This window comes from Microtus ochrogaster, chromosome 18 (assembly GCF_000317375.1).
Source record: "Microtus ochrogaster isolate Prairie Vole_2 chromosome 18, MicOch1.0, whole genome shotgun sequence".
Classification (NCBI taxonomy): Eukaryota; Metazoa; Chordata; class Mammalia; order Rodentia; family Cricetidae; genus Microtus; species Microtus ochrogaster.
The window spans coordinates 26,201,530-26,221,308 of record NC_022020.1 but is presented as its reverse complement, the minus strand read 5'-3'; the positions used below and the strand labels follow the sequence as shown (position 1 = coordinate 26,221,308).

The 19,779-nt window shown below is 49.6% G+C and overlaps 2 protein-coding genes across 26 annotated transcripts in view; one reads left to right on the top strand and one right to left on the bottom strand.

Moving 5' to 3' along the window:
* Window positions 1-3,044, top strand: part of Diaph1 (diaphanous related formin 1) — a 98,955-nt gene extending 95,911 nt beyond the window's left edge. For both annotated transcript variants that reach the window (XM_013349574.2, XM_005356006.3), the window contains exon 29: window positions 1,134-3,044. In XM_013349574.2, coding sequence (XP_013205028.1) covers window positions 1,134-1,291 — 158 coding nt within the window. In that variant the 3' untranslated portion in view covers window positions 1,292-3,044. The remainder of the gene's footprint in view (window positions 1-1,133) is intronic.
* A 1,782-nt stretch (window positions 3,045-4,826) lies between these two features.
* Window positions 4,827-19,779, bottom strand: part of LOC101987887 (protocadherin gamma-C4) — a 183,832-nt gene continuing 168,879 nt past the window's right edge. For all 24 annotated transcript variants that reach the window (XM_026783383.1, XM_026783381.1, XM_013349447.2 and 21 more), the window contains 2 exons: window positions 12,395-12,483; window positions 4,827-6,712 (listed from right to left, as the gene is read on the bottom strand). In XM_026783383.1, the coding sequence (XP_026639184.1) occupies window positions 6,486-6,712; window positions 12,395-12,483 (316 nt within the window). In that variant the 3' untranslated portion in view covers window positions 4,827-6,485. The remainder of the gene's footprint in view (window positions 6,713-12,394; window positions 12,484-19,779) is intronic.

Below are 19,779 nucleotides of genomic sequence, written 5' to 3'. Positions count from 1 at the left end.
GCATGTATATGTGTGTGCGTGCATGCACACGTATGTTGTACACCTTGAAGAGGTGTGGGCTTCGGTTGTTGAAGTGCATGGGAGTGTGGTGAGCATGTGATGACAGAGGCTGCACTCCTGCAGGAAACCCTCACAAGCCTGAAGGCTGCCTCAGTCTTACCCATGTGCTTTCTTTGGAGTGCCTCGAAAAATAATCCCGTGTGCTAAGCTCTAACTAACATGCTTAATTCCAACAAACCTAAATGAGAAAAGTGGGCTTCAAGTACTGTTTCTCTTGATATGTGACTTAGACAACACTTAAACCCAGTTCTTTTTTATGTGTATGAGTGATTTGCATACATCTGTGTGTTGTATCCCATGTATGCCTGTTGCCCATGGAGGCCTGAAAAGGGCTTTGGGTCCTCTGGAACTGAAGTTACAGATGATAGTGAATTGCCATACAGGTGCTGGGAACTAAACCCAGGACCTCTGCAAGAGCAGCCAGTGCTCTTAACTGCTGGGCCATTTCCCCAGCCCCTCAAGTCCTATTTTGTCTCGCTGTATTCAAGCCTTCATATTTTTTTAAAGATTTATTTATTATGTATATAGTATTCTGCCTACATATATCCTGTAGGCCAATAGAGGGCACCAGATCTTATTACAGTCACTATTTTTTTTAATTTATTTATTATGTATACAATATTCTGTCTGTGTGTATGCCTGCAGGCCAGAAGAGGGCACCAGACCTCATTACAGATGGTTGTGAGCCACCATGTGGTTGCTGGGAATTGAACTCAGGACCTTTGGAAGAGCAGGCAATGCTCTTAACCACTGAGCCATCTCTCCAGCCCCAGATCTTATTACAGATGGTTGTGAGCCATCATGTGGTTGCTGGGAATTGAACTCAGGACCTCTGGAAGAGCAGTCAGTGCTCTTAACCTCTGAGCCACCTCTCCAGGCCCCCCCCCACCAAGCCTTCGTATTTGCACCAGAGTCTATTTTACGTTGAGTCTCTGGAGTCTCTGCTGTAAAGACTTCTGAACCAGACAAGGCAGCTACTACAATTGCATGGCTTCTGATTGAACACCTGCTGTAAAGTTGTAAAGAGATTAGAAACTAGACCTGTGGACAGGATCTCATGTTTTCTCTTGTAGTCAACAGGAAAGCTGGGTGTGCAGTCACATCTCTGCTAGCCTCGGAGCTGACCAAGGATGATGCCATGGCTGCTGGTCCTGCAAAGGTGTCCAAGAAAAGTGAAGGAGTCCCCACAATCCTTGAAGAAGCCAAGGAGCTGGTTGGCCGTGCAAGCTAAGCTGGGCTCTATGGCCATTGCTGCTCCTAAGTGAAGCCCAGACTGTCTACCTGCAGCATGTGCCTAAATGGTCAAGGGAATATCCCCTACAGTGGCCACTCCATCACCTGACCCTGATTTTCTGTCTGGCCTGCTGCTCTCTGAACATCACACACAGCTTCAGCTTCCTGGAGGCCAGAAGGAAAGGGCAGTGTAGGGGTGGCCTGAACCCAGCCCAGCCAACCCTGGCTGTGGTATTACCAAAGCAGGGTACGTGTGTGCTGCCTTAATCCTGACTCCTCCATGTTATCCAGAGATCCTGGTCTCAGACAGAACCCAGCCTGCTTTCTCAGCCCCACTTTCTAGTGGGCCTTCCCCTAGGTCAATCTTGCTGGATTTGTGCTTTTCTTTTGTGGTTTCTCTGGCCCTGAGAACAGCATGGGACTTGTGAAGCTTTGGGCTAGATCCTTACGCTGCTGGCACCTCTGCTTTTCCTCCTGGCAGTTATTTATTACTCGTGCTGTGGCATTGGGAACTGCTTCTGCAAAAGCAGGAAGCAAATCCCACCCTTACCCTGCTTTCCTGGGAAGTCTCCCAGGCAAAGGGTCTCAACCACTCTCCTTGTTCCACTGTGGCCCAGGTCTGAGCCATAGGCAGGTAGCTAGGGCATAGCGACAGTGTGGGGCCTGCCCCCTGCCCGCTGCCATGCTTTGTGCCCTTGCCTCCCTGGACCCTCTGTGCCAGCCCTCCCCCCACTTCCCCCCTGCTGTGCCCCCTCCCCTATGCCTTCCCCAGAGCTTTGGTGCATCTCATTTGGAGTGTGGGCTGTAGTGTGACCATCCCAACACCTCACCCCTCCATCCAAGGATATGGGAGGTGGAGCCTCCTGGCTGAGAACTTGTTTTGCAAATGGATCTATTTTTATATGAAAAAAATTTTTTAAGGAAAAATAACTTTGGTCCCCTTTCCCCTTCATAATAAAAGAGGCTTTGATGGTAGATTCAAATATTCCTGGGGTCAGTCCTGAACATGGTCTAGGTGTTGTCCCCATCCCTCAAGACTTAAACCCTGAGGCCAAGGTAGACCCTTCCCTAACATCAGTTCTGGGGCAAGACCATTTCTCTGGTTGGGCTGGGCCACACCATAGGATAGCAAGAGCTCCAATCCTGTGTTTTCCATGAATGTATTAAATTATCAAGCCAAACGTGCAGATGCTAAGTGGATGCTGAGAAGTAGCACAGGGTTGTACCTCCCCACCCCCCACCCTGGACTGTAGAAGCAACAAGTCAGACTGAGGCCCAAACCTCGGGAAGCTCAGATTCTCTGACTTAGGGTCACTTTCTTGTCCTCCTTTAGCCCCTTCCACTTTCCCCTCTGAGCTACGGAGAAGGGATGATAGATACTGTCCAGGCTTGACACAGGATTCGAGTTGCCAGAGCATGGGGGAGTTTAGGAAATGCAAGGTAGGAAATGCAAGGGCGGCCAGTACAGCCCTTGTGGCCGGGGAGCGTGGTCCGGGTTGCTAGAGCTCCTGGGCTACTCCTGAGAAGACCGGTGCAGGGTCTGGTTTTTTCCTGAGCCACCTCCTTGCTAGCTGACATCTGGGGCTTTGACCCTTTTCTTTTTTAATCACTTTTGCTAAAATGCATTTAATTAAAAAAATTTTTTTAAGTAGAGGGGACAAAATGCAAACTCCTTGCCTCTTGGGCTTCTGGGATGTCATCACCTCCAGTTTGATGGATTTGTTTCCAACTGTCAATAAAGCATTGAAACAGAACCTCCCTTTAGCCTCCTTTGTAAAACTCTGGACCGGTTCTTTTCACTACAGTAGTCTGGGCATCTCTTCAGTGGTTTCCCAGTCAAAAGCTAACCGGTCTAGGAGACATGAGCTTGGGCATGATGAATGCATGTGGTTTCTGCAGTCCAGGGCCCCTCTCAGGGCTGTTGTCCCCTTTACTTACAGCTTCTTCCCACACTGTGACCCTTTGGCTTGGAGTCCTAGTTTTTTATCTTATTTCCAACTCCCCACTTTCCCAGCATCTCCAGGTGCCACAGTTTTCTGGCCAGTACCTATGTCCTCCATCCCCCATCAAGTTAGAGGGGCTCAACCCTGAGATTGGGATGCTGAGTCTGCCCAACCTGGGTCAGAAGCCCCAGGCCAAACACCAGAGGACTTGCCACTAAGCTAGGCTTGTCCAAGTAAGTTTTAACTCCCACAAAGACACCTTACAGTGAGCCTGCCAATGATAGACAGGGTGGCCTTTGGACAGCCCTATACTAGAAATAAAACCCTTTTAAATAGCTCCTGGACCTGTGCAGCTGCTACCCTCATGTGGCAGTGGCCGGAGGTGTGGGGGTGGCTACCTGCCTCTAAACCCTAGAGGCTGTGCGTTTCATCTCATCTTTGGGGGCCCACACACCAATTAGAGGACCAACCACAGCTGCTCATTGCCTGGAATAGAACCCAGGCGCCTAGCACCCCGCCCTCCCCAACACCAGGCTCGGAGAAAACCCTGCTCTCTCAGCAACCTCACACACCACCACCCTTCCCACGCAAAATCAAAGTCGCCAGGAAGGTTTGGTTTCCATGGCAACAGATCAGGAGGCAGCAGAACTAGTAACCGGAATCCAAGGGAGGAAGCCCAGAAAATGCTCTTCTGGCTCTTCGATAGACACGCCCTCACTGACCCTCCTGAAAACCTGTGTCTCTTTGTCATTCTCTGGATCAACCCTCCTGGCTCCCGCACCTTCTCCAGCTGCAGCAACCCGGGAATCGGATTTAGCAGTGCTAGAAGCTAGAGGGGGAGTGGAGAAGCCGCAGAGAAGAGGGAGGTGGGGACTGGGTTTCAAGGCCATCTCCTCGTGCAGTTCCTTTGACTCCATGAAGAAAGGAATAGGCTCTCCAATTAGGCTTTCCTGCATAAAAAGAATGGGAAGGCAAGTTCCAGGTAGAGAAACTGAGGCTCAAGATAGAAATTGCCTCTCGGACATTCATTCCCTGTTTTCCTCAAACTGTTTTCCTCAAACCTTTACTGCTGCAGTGGAGGAGGGTAGGCGCGGGAGACCCCGCCCTCCTCTGGATCAACCTACTCCGGGAGTAGCTTGTGGGGGAAGGGGCGGAGCTACAGAAAAGTCCCCTGCACCGCCCTCCCAGCAGCAATTGAGTTCCCACCCCCACTCGTGCTCCTGCTTCCCCCTCCCACGCAAGGTCTCCTTTTCTGCCTGGAGACAGCACAGAGTATAAATAATCTGCGCACTTAGTTGCGCGCGCACTCAAACTCCCCACCCCCACGTTGGTCTCTGCAGTCACCCCCGCACACAGATCCACAAGCACCATTTACAGTCCATCACCTACTAGAGAACCAGGGTATCGGAAGCACGCACGCCATATTGGACAGTCATGAGGACTGCACACACACACACGCACGCAATTCAAAACTAGATTGAGATGCTTAGTGACACAGAAGACAACTTGATTCTATTATTTAGGACAAACCCCTTGACTCCACCCACATGTCTTGTGTTCCATCTCAGACGCAGTCAACCTTTCAGAAGAAACCTTTTTTTTTAATTTTTAATTTTCGAAGAAAAAAGCCATATAAATATTAGAGTATAAAACTTGCGAGAGATACCAGAAGGGGGATGGGCAGGAGCTACGTGACTATGCGAAGAGAAGCTTTTTATAGAGGAGTCAGTACAGGGAGGGGTCGCCGCAGCGTTGTGGACACAGCACAAAACACAGCACAGGCCTGCGCAGGCAGATTGAGATTCAAGGACAGACGGCTGCGCACAGCCCACCGCCCGCTGCCCACTTCGCCATCACGTAAAAGCACACCACACTACACTATTGGCTATTCTACACCAGCCGGGGGTGGGGGTGGGGGGCATCTATACTACTGTAAGGGCCGGGGTCAGAGGAGGGTGGGCAGAGGAAGTTCTATGCACAAGGAGGCACTGGGGGGCTTTAACCAGTCTCTGGCCACGAAGGGGCGGCCTGGGGCCTGGGCAGAGGCCTTCTGAGAAGAAATGGCACCTGGTAAGGTGGAGGCCAGGGGCTTGAGAACTAGAGGGGCCCAGTGGAGAAGCCCCACCGTTGGCTGAGACTTTATGGCCACTTGATCCCTTGTTCAAGCTCCTTGACTCAACCCAGGGGCCAAGAATGGCCTTGCCTGGTCTCCTTTCCTGCTAGGACCACTGACCCTTCTACCAGGGGCACCTCTGGAGTACCCAGCACCCACAGAGGCTCCTCTTTCTTTTCTGGTCCTAAAACCACTTGGAAGTCTTCTTGGACTGAAATGCCAGCTTAAATCCACTGGTCCTGGTGGCTCAACCCAGGCTGGACCAGGGTGGAGGGGTCTGACCTGGTGTTTGTCTATGGCTAGAATTGGGGGATTGGGCGTACCCTGGGTACACACAGAGCCCACACACCCTGTTAGCGGGCTGGCTGTTTTGTCCCTGTAGCTTCCCACCCCCTACTGTCTCCAGACATGCAAAGGAGTCTCTTCTTTGAGGAGCAGGGGAGTCACAGCATGCAGTGGGAACATCAAACAGTGAAACACAAAAGACTGGTCCCCAGGCGTTGAAAAGAGACTTGGTAGCAAAATGCCTTCCCAAAACCCAGCAAGCATCAATACCAGGGGGCTGGTGACTGTCCCCCTAAACTTAAGCACTAGTCTCGGGCTCTGGAAGGGAATGAGAAGACTGGTACCAAACCATGCTTTGGGGGGGAGCTGAACTGAAGGAGAAGCCAAAAGGTTGTGACAGTCTCCCAACAATTCGGAACTAGGAGCCTGCTTAGGTCACCTGTCCCCTCAACAGCCCTTGCTCAAGAGAGGGACTGAAGGAGTGGGTGGGGTGGGGAGGAGGGCAGGAGATGAATGAGCCTGACTGAGTTGGAAGGTGGAGGAGTTCAGCTGTAACTAAGGGAGTGTGCCAGGGTTTTCCACACAAACCCTACTACCCATGTGGGGGCAATCACTGATTGGGTGGATAGGGGTTCCCAGCAGAACTCTCTTTGCATATTCAACCCCCTAGGGCACAGAGAGGGGGTGTTGACTTGGGCACTTGTTTCTGTTTCCCAATGGGGGAGCATGGCCTTGGCTCCTACCAGTATCCTGGGGTGAGCCCTGAAATTCTGAGGCCTGGGTACAAGTGAGGACAAGCTGGACTGGCTGGGGAGGGAGGCTGCCCTGTGGCTCAAGGCCTGGCCTCCATATTACTTCTTCTCTTTCTTGCCGGACTTCTTTTTGTTGCCGTTACCGCCTGCTGGAGCCTTGCCATCTCGCTTGCCAGCTGCATTGGTCAGTGTGGCATTGCTGCCAGGGATGTACACATTCTGGCGGTAGTCGGGCACATGCTGCAGGGTGAACTGGGGTCCATAGCGAGCACTCAAGCCCATGGTGCCAGCGCCCCCTCCTAAAGTGGAGCTCCCATCAGCAGCTTCTGCAGAGACAGGAAGAGCAAATGTTCAGATGAAGTGAGGGACTCTTAAACATCAGTTAGTGAATGCTGGTACCGCACCCTGGAACCCAACCGCTGGGAATGCAGTGGCCACCAAGGCAGTCCCGATGCCAAGGAGTGACAAAACACAGGTTTGAGTCCCAGTTCTCCTTCGCCCTGCGATCCTTAGCCAGTCTGCCTAACTTCCTTGTGCTGTTTTCTCATGCATAAAATGAAGGTAATAGTATTCACTTTGGGTGAGAATTAAATGGGAAGATGCTTCTAAAGTGCCTAGAATACCTTGGTGTGTGGTGGTGCTCAAAACATGCTAGCTAGCATCTCTCTGTGGCTTCAAATACTTTCCCCTGGAGTCCATACTAGACCATGCTTTGTACATTATCCTTCCGTAGCCAAGGCCTGGCACATGCGTGTACTCTGCAATTCTGCCATTAATGTGTATACAGGGGTTCTTCTGTTTGTGTTTGTACATATGTCTATCTGTGTGGTGCTGGGAACTGAACCCCTGTTCTAAGCAAGCACTCCCCAAGCTGAACTACATACCTAGTCCAGCCCTTGTTGTTTTGTGTGTGTGTGTGTGTGTGTTGTTGTTGTTGTTGTTGTTGTTGTTGTTGTTGTTGTTGTTGTTGAGACAGGGTTTCCCTGTAGCCCTGGCTCTCCTGGAACTCACTCTGTAGATCAGGCTGGCCTTGAACTCAAAGATCCATCTGACTCTGCCTCCTAAGTGCTGGGTCTTTAAGGCTTGTTCCACCACGGCCAGGCAGTTCTTGTTGTTTAACACAAGGTCTAACACTAGGTAGGTTGGGGCGGGGGTGGGGTGGGGTGGGCATGCCTTTAATCCCAGCACTCAGAGGCAGAGGCAGACATATCTCATAGTTTGAGGCCAACCTGGTCTATAGAGCGAGTTTTAGAACAGCTAGGGTTACACAGAGAAACTCGTCTTGAAAACAAAAAACAAAAATAATAAGGTCTCACTGTGTAGCACTGGAACTATTTAGACCAGGTCTATCTCTGCCTCCTCAGTGCTGGGATTACAGATATGTGTTACCATGCCAGCCCAACATGTATTTCTTTCTTTTTCTGTCCTCCACCCCCCCTAACCCCCAGTGCTAAGAACCCACCATGGGCCTTGCACAAGCACTCTAGCACTGAGCTGAGCACTACCATGGGCCTTGCACAAGCACTCTAGCACTGAGCTGAGCACGACCATGGGCCTTGCACAAGCACTCTAGCACTGAGCTGAGCACCACCATGGGCCTTGCACAAGCACTCTAGCACTGAGCTATGTCTTCTGTGCTTGGTTTTTGGAGAAAAAGGTCACCAAGGCAGTCTCCTGGCATAAAGAGAGAGAAATCAAGAGACAAAACACGGGTGGGTGGTTCAAACTAGAAATCCTTCAGCCTCCATTTCCTGAAGGCTGAGATGACAGGCATTGGCCACACCAGGCCTGGCTGCACCCTCTTCTTGACAACGTTGGACTTAAGACTTGGTGGCAAGCATGTATGTAGTCACTTAAACCTCAACACAGCACTCAGTCAGGCACGGTGGGGGGGAGGGGGCTCTGTCCTTAAAACAGGGAGCCAAGGCTGAGAGAAGGCCAGTGGCAGACTGCGTGTTACAGTGGGACTCCGTCTTCCGGGTATCTGAATGGTGGAAATAGGCACCTTTGCCTCCTTCACCAACTTGGACTATATCTCTGCTCTGGAGGCAAAGAAATGGGTAAAGGAAGGTTGCCCCTCCCTCCAGGAACAGATGTCTTAGGTATAGCCCAGATATGGGGCTCAGGGCCTGAGGTGGTGACTCGGTGCCTCTTAGGCCAGCTTCCCACTGAACCGAAGAAGAAACTGGAGCTGGGAGTGGCACACTTGTTCCAAATGCAGGTTCCTGATTTGCATGGTAACGAGATCTCCCGAGGATCTGAGCCTGCGTTAGAGCTGAAGCACAGAAATACCCATCCCGGGGCTTCCGTGAGGATTAGATGAGACGAGACACTCATGCTCTGGAGCTTGACAAGTGTTGGATAAATGCTGGGCACAGCTGCCCCCTTGTTACCCTCGTCACCCAGCGACAGCCAGTACACCGAGCTCTCGGCCCAGAGCTGGTGGTGGGGAGGGAACTGGGAGTTTGGCCCCCAGATTCCCAGCGGGAGGCTCTCAAACCCTCTGTGACACAGAGAGAGTTAAAGCCCCAGGAAGGCCCTGCCCAGCCTGACTAAAAGCTGGAGACTTTACAGCCTAGCTGCGGCCTCCACCCTAGACCTGGAAGCAAGCAGACTAAAGCTAGGGAGGCTGAGTAATTCTGGGACATCCACCAGGGTTTGAGAAATCGAGACAGGAAGTAGTTCCAGTTTGGGTAAGAGGGGAAGGCCAGAGAAAGGAAAGCAGAGATGTCCGGGTCTCTCTGCCTCGCACTCCATCCAGAGTCTGGGTTCCCACAGCTCTCTATTTTCCATTCCCTGAAGTCCTGGAGCTGAGGGCCTTCTGGGAGCAGGCCTGGGAGGAGGGAGCAGCTGCCCCTTCCCATCCCCCTCAGCCCTTTCATTTGCTGACATTTCCCTAATTAACTCCAGGAGGTAGCAATCCTCCACGGCCCACCCCTCCTCTCAAACTGACAGCCTCTGCCAGTCTGAGAAAGGAAGGGGGAAGGGCCTAGATCCAGTTTCAAAGAGCCAGGATTCCAAAGTGATTCAGGGGCTTAAGAAGATAGGTGTGTGTGTGTGTGTGTGTGTGTGTGTGTTGAAAGAATGTGAGGGAATAGAGAAGGAGGACTGGCAGAAAGACAGGAAGTGCTTAACTGAGTGACAGGGAAGTCTAAAATTGAGGTGGATCAGAAGGGAGAGAAGATAGAGATGCTGCGTGCAGCAGAGGCTAACACTGGAGTCCGCCCCGTCAGCTTGGCCTTAAGTGGCTGTGTGATCTTGTCTCAGGGCCTGTATACCTCAGATTGCCCGGCTCTGGATCTGTGGGGGAGGGGGCCAGAAGAAGCTGGATTGCCAACTTTGACCTTCAGGTCATGTCCTACCCCCCAAGACTTGGCCTAGGCAGGGACCAGGGTTTTCTCCTAGTCGCAGAGGACCTGTACTTAAGAATGCAAAAAGCAGGGTCGCTTCTAGCTGGAGGAGGGGTGCTGGCTTCTTCCAGCTCCAAACTCATTACCACACTCCCCTGGTCCCCTTGATATTACCAGCCCTAGTTAGATAAAGACTCCACAACAGCAATAGCCAGAGATAGCCAAGGAAGCGAGTTCAGAGCTGGCGGAGCTGCAAAACCGCAGCCTCCTTTTGGGTGCACCTCCCCCAAGGGTTTATTTAAGAGCTCTTTCAAGGGTCCCTCCCTTCTCCCCTCGCTGGGCTGGGCTCCAGGAGCCTCTCGGGAGACTAGGAAGTAGGTGTGAAAGTGAGAGCAAGGCTTGACCCTGCCACCTCCACCCTGAAGTCTATTTCCCCGGAGCCCCAGGCTCAGCCTTGGGTCAGGTCCTGTGTGGGCCGCACGGGTGGAGCCCTGACAGGGGAGCCTGCCCGCGGCCATGGCACTGCTCCAGGGAGACCTTCTGGGAAGGTTTTGGGCCATAAATACTGCTTCCAGTCTGTTTTTAGCATCTGGATTTGGGCTGAAAAGCCTGCTTTCTGGCCTTAGGGCTCAAGGCCACAAAAGCTAAAGAGACCTGTTTACTTCCCTCAAGAGCTGGACCTGGCACCTCCCCAGGCCCAGTGTCTGCAACTGGTCTGTCAAGGATCTCAACCCTGTCACAAGAGGTTGACAGCCCCCAGCATCTTTCCCCCTCCTCTGCACATTGGTCAGCCATAGGCCAGGCATCATTGGCTCTCACAGACAATCATAACAAGTAAAAATATATGGTGTCCAGCTATCTCTGAACTTTGGGTAGACAATGAAAAATTTTAATTCAGTTTGCCTTGTGAAACAGTTTAAAATGGATTTATACTAAAACTGTATATAACCCGGGCAGTGGTGGGGCACTCCTTTAATCCTAGAGGCGGAGGCAGGCAGATCTCTGGGTTCGAGGCCAACCTGGTCTACAGAGTGAGTTCCAGGACAGCGAGGGCTACACAGAGAAACTGACTAGAAAAAACAAAACAAGACAATGAAAACAATAGCAACAACAAAACCAAAAAGGATATATTCATCTGAAATTTATATTTAACTGGAAACCCTAGGTTTTATCTGGCAGCTCCAATCAGGGAGAATAATGCAGGGCAGAGCAGGAGAATTCAGCCTCTGGGTCCAGTCAGCTAAGAGGGAAACAGGCTGGATCTAAAGGCCAAAGGTGACCCTGGGGGCAGAGCTGAGGTTGAATCCCAGCTCTGCTGAATACTGGGACACTCCAGGTGAGTGACATTTCATATCGCTCTGCTCTGCATCTCGCCATTATAGAGAAGATTAGTTGAAGCATGCCCTAAAAGTCCTGCCATAATGATGGGGGCATTTCTCGTGGCTCTGTACCTATCAATCTTGTACACCCAAGAGCAAAGCTATGGATTCAGGTTTGAGTCCAGGACTTTAAAATCTTCTGTAAGTTTCCAGTAGACTTCATTTTCCTGGGCCGGAAGTTAGTCCTTATCAACAGGTGTTAGATTCTTTTTCTTATAATTTATTCCATTTTAATTTATTTTTTTTTTGTATTAGAATACAAAGTAGTGAGTTTTACTGTGGTACCTTGACACATGTGTGCAATCAAAATTAGATTCTGATTCTGGGATGTCTTTGTCCAGCATGTACGAAGTCCTGGGGGCCTGATCCCTAGCGCCTTATATACCAGGCTGAGTATCACACAGCTATAATCCCAGCACTAGGGAGGTGGAGACAGGAGGATCAGAAGTTCAAGGTCATCCTCAGATGCCCCTGGAGTTGGAAATCAGCCTGGCTACAGGAGCCCCAGTCTCAAAAGAAAAGTGCTTCTTTTTTTCTTTCCTTTCTCTTTTTATCCCAACAGGTCAATAAAGATAATGACTAATCAATTATAGCACTCTCACTAGAATTACTGTCTGCCAAGCCTATGCTGAGGACCTCATGCTTGACCTCAAACAGCACAGTGAGTTCTATAAATATTTCATAAGTGAAAGTAAAGCCTACAGGGGCTTAATAGTTTACCTAATGCCATATCCCTAAGTGGGGACAAGCAGGATTTGAACCCAGATTGGCCAGCTTCCAAAGTCTGTGCTCTTTAGTGTTAGGGAGCTGATTGTTTGCGCTGCAGAGGACCCTGTGACTCTTGATGTATAACCACTGGCTGAATCAATGTTACGACTGAGGTTCTTTCTTAGCCTTGTGGGAAAACTACAGTCCTGAACTGGAGGCTAGGGGGAGCAGAAAAGAGTGGGCTGATATAATCTGCCGGGAACATCCACACGGGGTCTGGCGTGTGCCGGGCCCAATCCTCCCGCCTTGGCCTATAGAATACTGAGATTACAGATGTGTGCCTCCGCACCCAGCTCCCAGTTAGACTTGCGACTACTCGCTTTACTTGCTCACTCTGCTCTGGGCATTTTCAGACCTCTCAATCCCTTTATTATTCCCCAACCTGGAATAGGTCATGGAAGATTGCCTGATCTTCCAGAGAAGTCATACAGACTTATACCCCATCTATAGCTATGATGGCAGCACCCCTCCCTCAGTCTCCCATCCTCTTACACCCATGGGTACCACTTACCACTGGCAGAGGCCAAGATCATGGCTTGCAGCATCTCTGTATCAAACTGGTTGTTGGGCCAGGTGCCGGTCTCATCACCATTTTGGGAGCTGGGGAGACAGTTAAATGGTCAGCAGTAGCCAAGGCTAGCCCTGCTCATTCTCCCTGAGTCTCTTCCTGGGGTTCCCAAATCTAGTGCCTTATCCCCACCCCATACCTAAGACCTGTTTCCGAGTGGAGTGGGAAGCCAACCCCAGTGAGTCCGTTCCCTGGACCCACTCTGCTGTCCCAGGTGCATTAAATGAATGCCATACTTCCATTCTTCAAGATAGGCTGTGGCCACTGTTGCAGCCTGAGACATCAGACCGTCTTCCGAGGACAGTGGAAGACCACAATTTGAGGGAATGTCATAGCTAGAGGAAGGGCCAGGAAAAAGAGAGGAAATACCAGGAAAACACTCAGCCCTAAGTAACCCGAAAGCAGTGTCCCAAACTCAGATCTGCCGGTCCCTAAAGTCTACAGTCACACCACACTATCCGTCCTGTTTTACAAGCACACCTTCCTGGCTCTCGCCAATTTCCCAGTGACTTCCCTCTCAAGATCTCTCTTGCTGACCCCCAGATAAACCACACACAACCTTTGTTTTAGCAATGTAAATAAAATGTGTCCACGGGGATTCTAAAATTCACGGGGCTGGGCTGTGCCCTGTTGTGTGGTCCTGGAACTACTGGTGTCCCATCTGCTCCTTTGCTACTCTGACCTCTGTGGCCTGGGGACCAGTGCCAGCCTCCTACTGAAACACTCGGTAGGAAGCCTGAGCACCTGGGCTTCTTTAGGTCCCTGAGCAACACTGTGCATTGAAAGCATGAAGTGACTCATGCCTCTAAAACCAGAGTGCTAAGAAATTGTAATTCATTGTGGACCTTCCTGTGGGGACAATTTCCATGTCTCCTTCCTTCCTTCCTTCCTTCCTTCCTTCCTTCCTTCCTTCCTTCCTTCCTTCCTTCCTTCCTTCCTTCCTCTCTCTCTGTCTGTCTGTTTCTGTTCGTTTGTTTTCATGACAGTCTCACTCTGTACGCCAGGCTGGCCTACAACTCATATAACCTATGTGGGCCTCAAACTCACAGTAATTCTCCTGCCTCAGCCTCATGAGTGCTGGGATTACAGGCATATCCAGCCATACCTAGCCATCATATGGATTTTCAAAGATCAAATTATTCTAGTTTGCAGGGGCGAGGAAAGAAATCGCACACCTATCTTGGCCCACATTGGAACCATCTGGCTCACAGAAGATCCCCCAGTCAACAACTGCTGCCTGGCTGGGCCTGGTGGTGCATGCCTATAATCCTAGCACTCGGGAGGCTGAGACAGGAAGATTTTTTGAGAGTTTGAGATCAGTCTGAGCTGCATAGGGATAAATTTGCCTCAAATAAGTAAATAAATAAAAGTTGCTTGAATGAATGAGAAGAGCTCACGGGAGAGTCGGGTCCCTATGAAGTAAAAAAAGGTTGGCATTGAGGAAAAGGCTTCAGGACAGATCTTGAAGAGTGGAAGAAAGCGCGTGTACTCATGCATGTGTGTGTAACCCTGGAAGAAAACACGTGTGAGTGTGTGCATGCGTGTGTGTGTGTAACCCTGGAGGCTGAGGGAGGAAGACTGAGTTTAAGGCCAGCCTGGTTATACAGAAAGACCCAGTCTTAAAAAAAACCAAGAATGGCTGAGGTAGAGTGCGGTAGAGTGCGGTAGAGTGCTTCCCAGCAGTAGACAAACAGATAAACACAGCTTTATAAGGCTGGCCACTGTGGTGGGTGTCTGTGATCCCAGCGCTGCAGAGGCCGAGGTGGGTTAATCAGTTGAGCCCCAAAGTTAGGGGTGAGTCTGGGCCACATAGAGAGCGCTTGTTTCAAAAGAGATAAGACAGAAATGAAAATAGCCATAGCGAAGAAGCCTGGAGACACAACTTCTACCAAGGGAACAAACAATTCTGATAACAAGGCAAACAGATGCCAAAAGTTGCTAACAGGACAGACTGACAGTAAGTGCTTCCTGATGTGGTCAGTGGTCAGTCCAGAATACCACCCATGGAATGTTCCTGCTGAGACTGTTGAGTTATGTTGCTGTTTAGCCAAAAGAATCAACAAACCCAGACTATGGGCATCTAAAAGACTACTGGTCTGGAAGCTTTAAAAGTATCTATGTCACTGGAGAGATGGTTCAGTGGTTAAGAGCACTGACTGCTCTTCCAAAGGACCCGGGGTTCAACTCCCAGCACTCACATGACAGCTCACAGCTGTCTGCAATTCCAGTTTCAAGGGACCCGACACCATGGCAAAACACAAATGCACATAGAATAAAAATAAAATTGCAAAGAAAAAGAGTAAAAGATCTATGTCATAAAAACAAAGGTAAGGAGGCTGTTCTGATTAAAGCAGAAGGAAGAGACATGGCAAATGTAATTCATGCTCCTTGATCAAATTCTAAATTTAATTTAAAAAGCAGATTAAAAGGCTATAGTGAGAGCATGTGGGAAGGCTTGCTAGTGGACTGTGCCTTCCAGTATCAATGTTAACTTCCTCAAAGATGACCATTATTTCTGTGATCTCACAGGAGTTGAATGTGATGGCGACAGATCTTTTACATAGCTCCCAAAGGAAAGAACCTGTGCTTCCTGTGTGTGCGTGCACCTTCCTGTGCGTGCGTGCACCTTCCTGTGCGTGCTTGTGTGCACCTTCCTGTGCGTGCGTGCGTGCGTGCACCTTCCTGTGCAAGTGAATAGTAAATTAGGTGCTTTTGCTTTTTTATTTTAACACAAGACTGTGTACTTTAGCATACTGTCCTTTCAACTTTTGGATAGGTTTGAGGCATTTTAAAGTTACAAACCTGAGGGTAAAGCGAGTCACCTAGGAGGCAGGGGTGTGGAAGACTGCTCACAAGGTGCTCATGGGGTGGGGGTGGGGTCGGGTAGCTACGTCCTCAGCTCTCAAGGCAGGGGAGGGACATGCCCTTGTCCTCAGTAACTTGGGTGAGGGGTAGGGGGTGGGGTGACTGATTAGGGAAGCAAGAAAACATTTTGGCTTTCCCCTCAGAGTTCTGGAATGCTCCTGGGGTGCTTTGAAGCTAGGTTGCCATGGTGAGATTTAACTATGTCAAACTCATTCTTGCTCCTGGGCAAGGATGGAGGGTGTGAGGGTCCTCTTAAAAGGACAGGAAAACCCCTGTCTTCATGCAGCCCAGGAACCTTCAGTCTCCTCTGACTGAGCTGTGGGGAGAACAGAGGTGGAGGTCACCCAGGGTGGGAGGGTGCCCTGGCAATGGACTGTGCTGCCCAGGGAAAACAGTGAGAGCAAGGGTGGCCTCGAACCGTGGCTGGTGGACTGGCAGGAAAATGCTTGAAGCCAAGCAGGTGGGCAGGCTGCCAGCTTTCTGGAGCTGGGCAAGAAATGACCCGGATTGGGGGAGGGTGGGGAGCGGGGCAGCTCTGAGCCCTGGGCCTCCTGGGCCATGGTCACCATCTATTCCATCCTTAGAAGCACCCAGCCGATAAGGGTTGTGATTATCCCTGATTCTGGCAGATGAAAGGAAGGCTTGAAGGCCTTCTCAGAGTCATGCACAGCTAGTTAAGTGAGAGAACCGCAGCTCCCAACTGGCCTTAAATGACCCGAAAGCCCCTGATGATCTCACACAGAGAAACTTGGCTTCAACACGGCGCCCCTGGATCCCTAGGAGCAGATTCAGGGGGCTTTCCCAAGATTTGGAGACAAAGTAAACAGGAAGGAAGGAGGTGGACTGTGTTTAAGAGTCCATTTCCCAAGCACCCATGTATTCTGGCTATCCCTGTGTGCGGAGGCTGGGAGGGGCATATATGGGCTGTGCTGTGATAAAATATTCCCTGTGTTAAGCTCAGAAAACGTGAGAAGCCAGGGAAAGCCGCACTGACAACAGTCTGTACTTAATCATGCTAAAATATGAAGGAATGTTTGTTAGCATAGCAAGAATCTATTAGCCCTGAAAATATCCATATCTATCCACACGAGGTGCTGTTATGCAACACTTAAAAGGCTTCTGAAGAGTTTCTACTGATATGGAGGAATTCTTCTGACATGTTATAAGGAAGAAAAAATAGGCTTCAGTAATACCGGAAAGATGACCTCAATTCCTATTTAATTTTTTAGGTTTTTTTTTTTTCAATTCCTATTTTTAAAAAATGGTAAGAAATATAACAGTTGACTGGTAATGAAAATTCTCATTGTGAACAAGTTTGTCAGACTTTAAAAAAGAAGCTTATATATGCAGCTTGACTATAGAAATAAAAATGCTTAGAAAGATACATAATGAGTATGTTAATGACTCAGTGAATAAATTGCAACCAAAAGACAAAAATGGTGGAAAAGGAACATTTATACTAAAAAAGATTAAGAGACTTAGGAGACACCAAACCAAATGCATATATATGTATATATATATATATATACATATATATATATACACACACACATAACATATATATAATACACACACATACATATATTGGTTTTTTTGAGACATGGTTTCTCTGTGTATTCTTGGCTGTCCTGGAACTCTCTTTGTAGACCCCAGGCTGGCCTCACACTCACAGAGATCCACTAGTCTCACTCTCCCAAATGCTGGGATTAAAGATGTGCACCACCACTGCCTGACTTAAATATGCATATTTTTTAAATTTTTTTCTTTTTTTTCTAGACACAGTCTCTATGTAGCCTTGGTTATCCTGGAACTCACTATGTAGACCAGGCTGGCCTTAAACCTACAGAGATCTGCCTGCCTCGGCCTCCAGAGTACTGAGATTAAAGACATTCACCAGCACATCTGATTGGGGAAAAAAAAAAAAAGACCGGAAAATCCCAGATGAAATTCTGTCATGTTTGGGTTTTGAGAAATAATCCAAGGGGGCACAGTGTGGGGATCTCAGCAGCACCAGAGAAGGCACAGAGAGTCAGGGCTGAATGGCAGGGCCTGAGAGCGTCAGCATATTCTATTTTCATATCTATACTTTTTTTTTTTTTTTTGGTTTTTCGAGACAGGGTTTCTCTGTGGCTTTGGAGCCTGTCCTGGAACTAGCTCTGTAGACCAGGCTGGTCTCGAACTCACAGAGATCCGCCTGCCTCTGCCTCCCGAGTGCTGGGATTAAAGGCGTGCGCCACCACCGCCCGGCTATATCTATACTTTTTTTTCTATACTAAAAAGTTAGCAGCTGGGCAGTGATGTCACACGCCTTTAATCCCAGCACTTGGGAGGCAGAGGCATGTGGATCTCTGTGAGTCTGAGGTCAGCCTGGTTTACAGAGTTCTAGGACAGCCAAGGCTACACAGAGAAACCTTGTCTCGAAAACAAAAACAAAAAATGTTAATACTTCTTCTTAGATTATGGGGAAGTTTCTCTTTTTTTCTATATCTCCTATTTTTCTATCTCTCTTGAGCTGCTCAAATATATGTTCTGGGAACTGAACTCTGGCCTCTGGCAGAGCAGCAAGGACTCTCAACCTCTGAGCCCGAGCCAACTCTCCAGCCCTGAGAATGTACTGTTTTATGAGGAGCGGGGAGAAAGCTGTTGTTTGTTTGTTGAAGAACTGCCCAATCTAAGAGACAGTGGGGTGGGGGACAGTGTCTCAGTGGAGGAAATGGAAGGACTCCCAGGTTGGAGAAGAATATAATGTGAACACAAAGGAGAACAAGGTAGTTGGTACCGGAGACTCTGTAACCAGCTGTAGAGCGAGGCACAGCCCAGGTTACAGCCCAGAAGAGAGAAATAGCTTTTTGGGCTCAAGGCTTGAAACAGTCATTGTGCTGGGATCAGAGGCCAGAAGGATGACCGGAGAAGGCACAGTGTGGGAAGGAGAAGCATCAACTAGCAAAGAACTTTGGAATGTGACTCTTGCCCTTTCGTCTGGGCAGTGTGCCTACTAGTGTTGCCTTAAAGTTCGCCCTGGGTTACGGAAGGAAGGAATTTTCTTCCTTATCTTCAGCTGATTGACTTGCACTCATCCTTCAGATTTCCCCACCTCATTGTCTTCTGGTGTCTTTCTGCTCTCTGACTAGGTCAGATCCCCATGGCAGGCTGCCCTTCCCAACACTCAGCACACTGCCAGCTCCTGAGGTTGGGGGCCATCTCTACCTATCCCACCTCGCTGAGGGCTAAATGAAGGAGGGAAGCTGGAGCCTCTGGATTACACCCATGCTTTTGTTGTATGGTGGCCACTTTGGGGCGGAGTAAAAAATGTCCCAACTGCAACAAATTAGCTATGGGAGGGGGAGTCTCCTGAGCTTTGTCATCTCCCTAAGAGCTCTGCCATGGTCTCTGGGCCTCTCATTGATGAGAGGGACCTGTGGCAGGGGAAAAGATGCTCCCCAGGGGTATATGAAAAGCAACTGTTGGGGCTTCCAAGATTAGCAACAACTGTGGCTTCAGGGCCAGGGTCTTGGCTGGCCAGGGTGAAGGAGCATTATTGCACAACATGCCTCAAAGCTGCTGCAACTCAAACGTCACCTTCCTGGAAGCGTTTCCTAATCTCCTCTTCCCTATTCCACTCACCCTCTTCTTTCATGAACTTCAAGGATTTTGTAACTAGACATTTTTGTGTGTTTGTTTGTTTGTTTAGTGTGACTGTTGTCCATTTTCTTTCCTCGATTGGACTGGAAACTTTAGAGTTTCGATGGATGTCTGCTTGTTCATTCTTACAAGCATGTTAGCACATAGTAAATGCTCAATAAAAACTCAGTGAATGAGTATAAGAACAACCTACAGAAAGCTGGCAATGCCAGCAAGGAAAAAGGAAACAGCTCGGGTCAAAGCAGGGGCAACAGCAGCCCCAGCTTTTTTTTTTCTGGCTGCCTTTTAGGGGCCTTCTAGGAAGTTCTTTGCATTCCTGAAGCTGCAGACAAGCCTGCGCATGCCTAGGAGCTGGAATTTGTACTCAGAGCTTCTGGATTCTTGTAGCTAGGGCTTGGCCCTTGAGGAAGCAGAATGGAAGCCCCAAAACTCACCATCTTAGCATGTTGGACAAACATAGAAAGGGAGCAAGCTCAAGCCCTGCTTCCCTCCCTGAACCAACTCTTCTCAGCTCCTGGCTTCTGCCTAGCAGGATGGCCCAGATCCCATCCCATGCCCCTCAGACCAATTGAAGGTCTTTCTGCTGAAGTCCACCCTCCTCCCCACCCCCATAGGGGGTTCCTGTCTCAGCAGGAATTTATGCCCGACTGAAAAGAGCAGCTGGGGCAGCCAGGGTGGGAGGGGGAGTGGTGGAGGGCAGCTATCAAAGGCTCCAAGTGTGGGGGGCGGAGAAGGAGGCATCTGGGTGCCAGCTTGCCCACAAATGCCAAGAAATGAGAAATGAGGGACAGGGATTGTGTGTGTGTGTGTGTGTGTGTGTG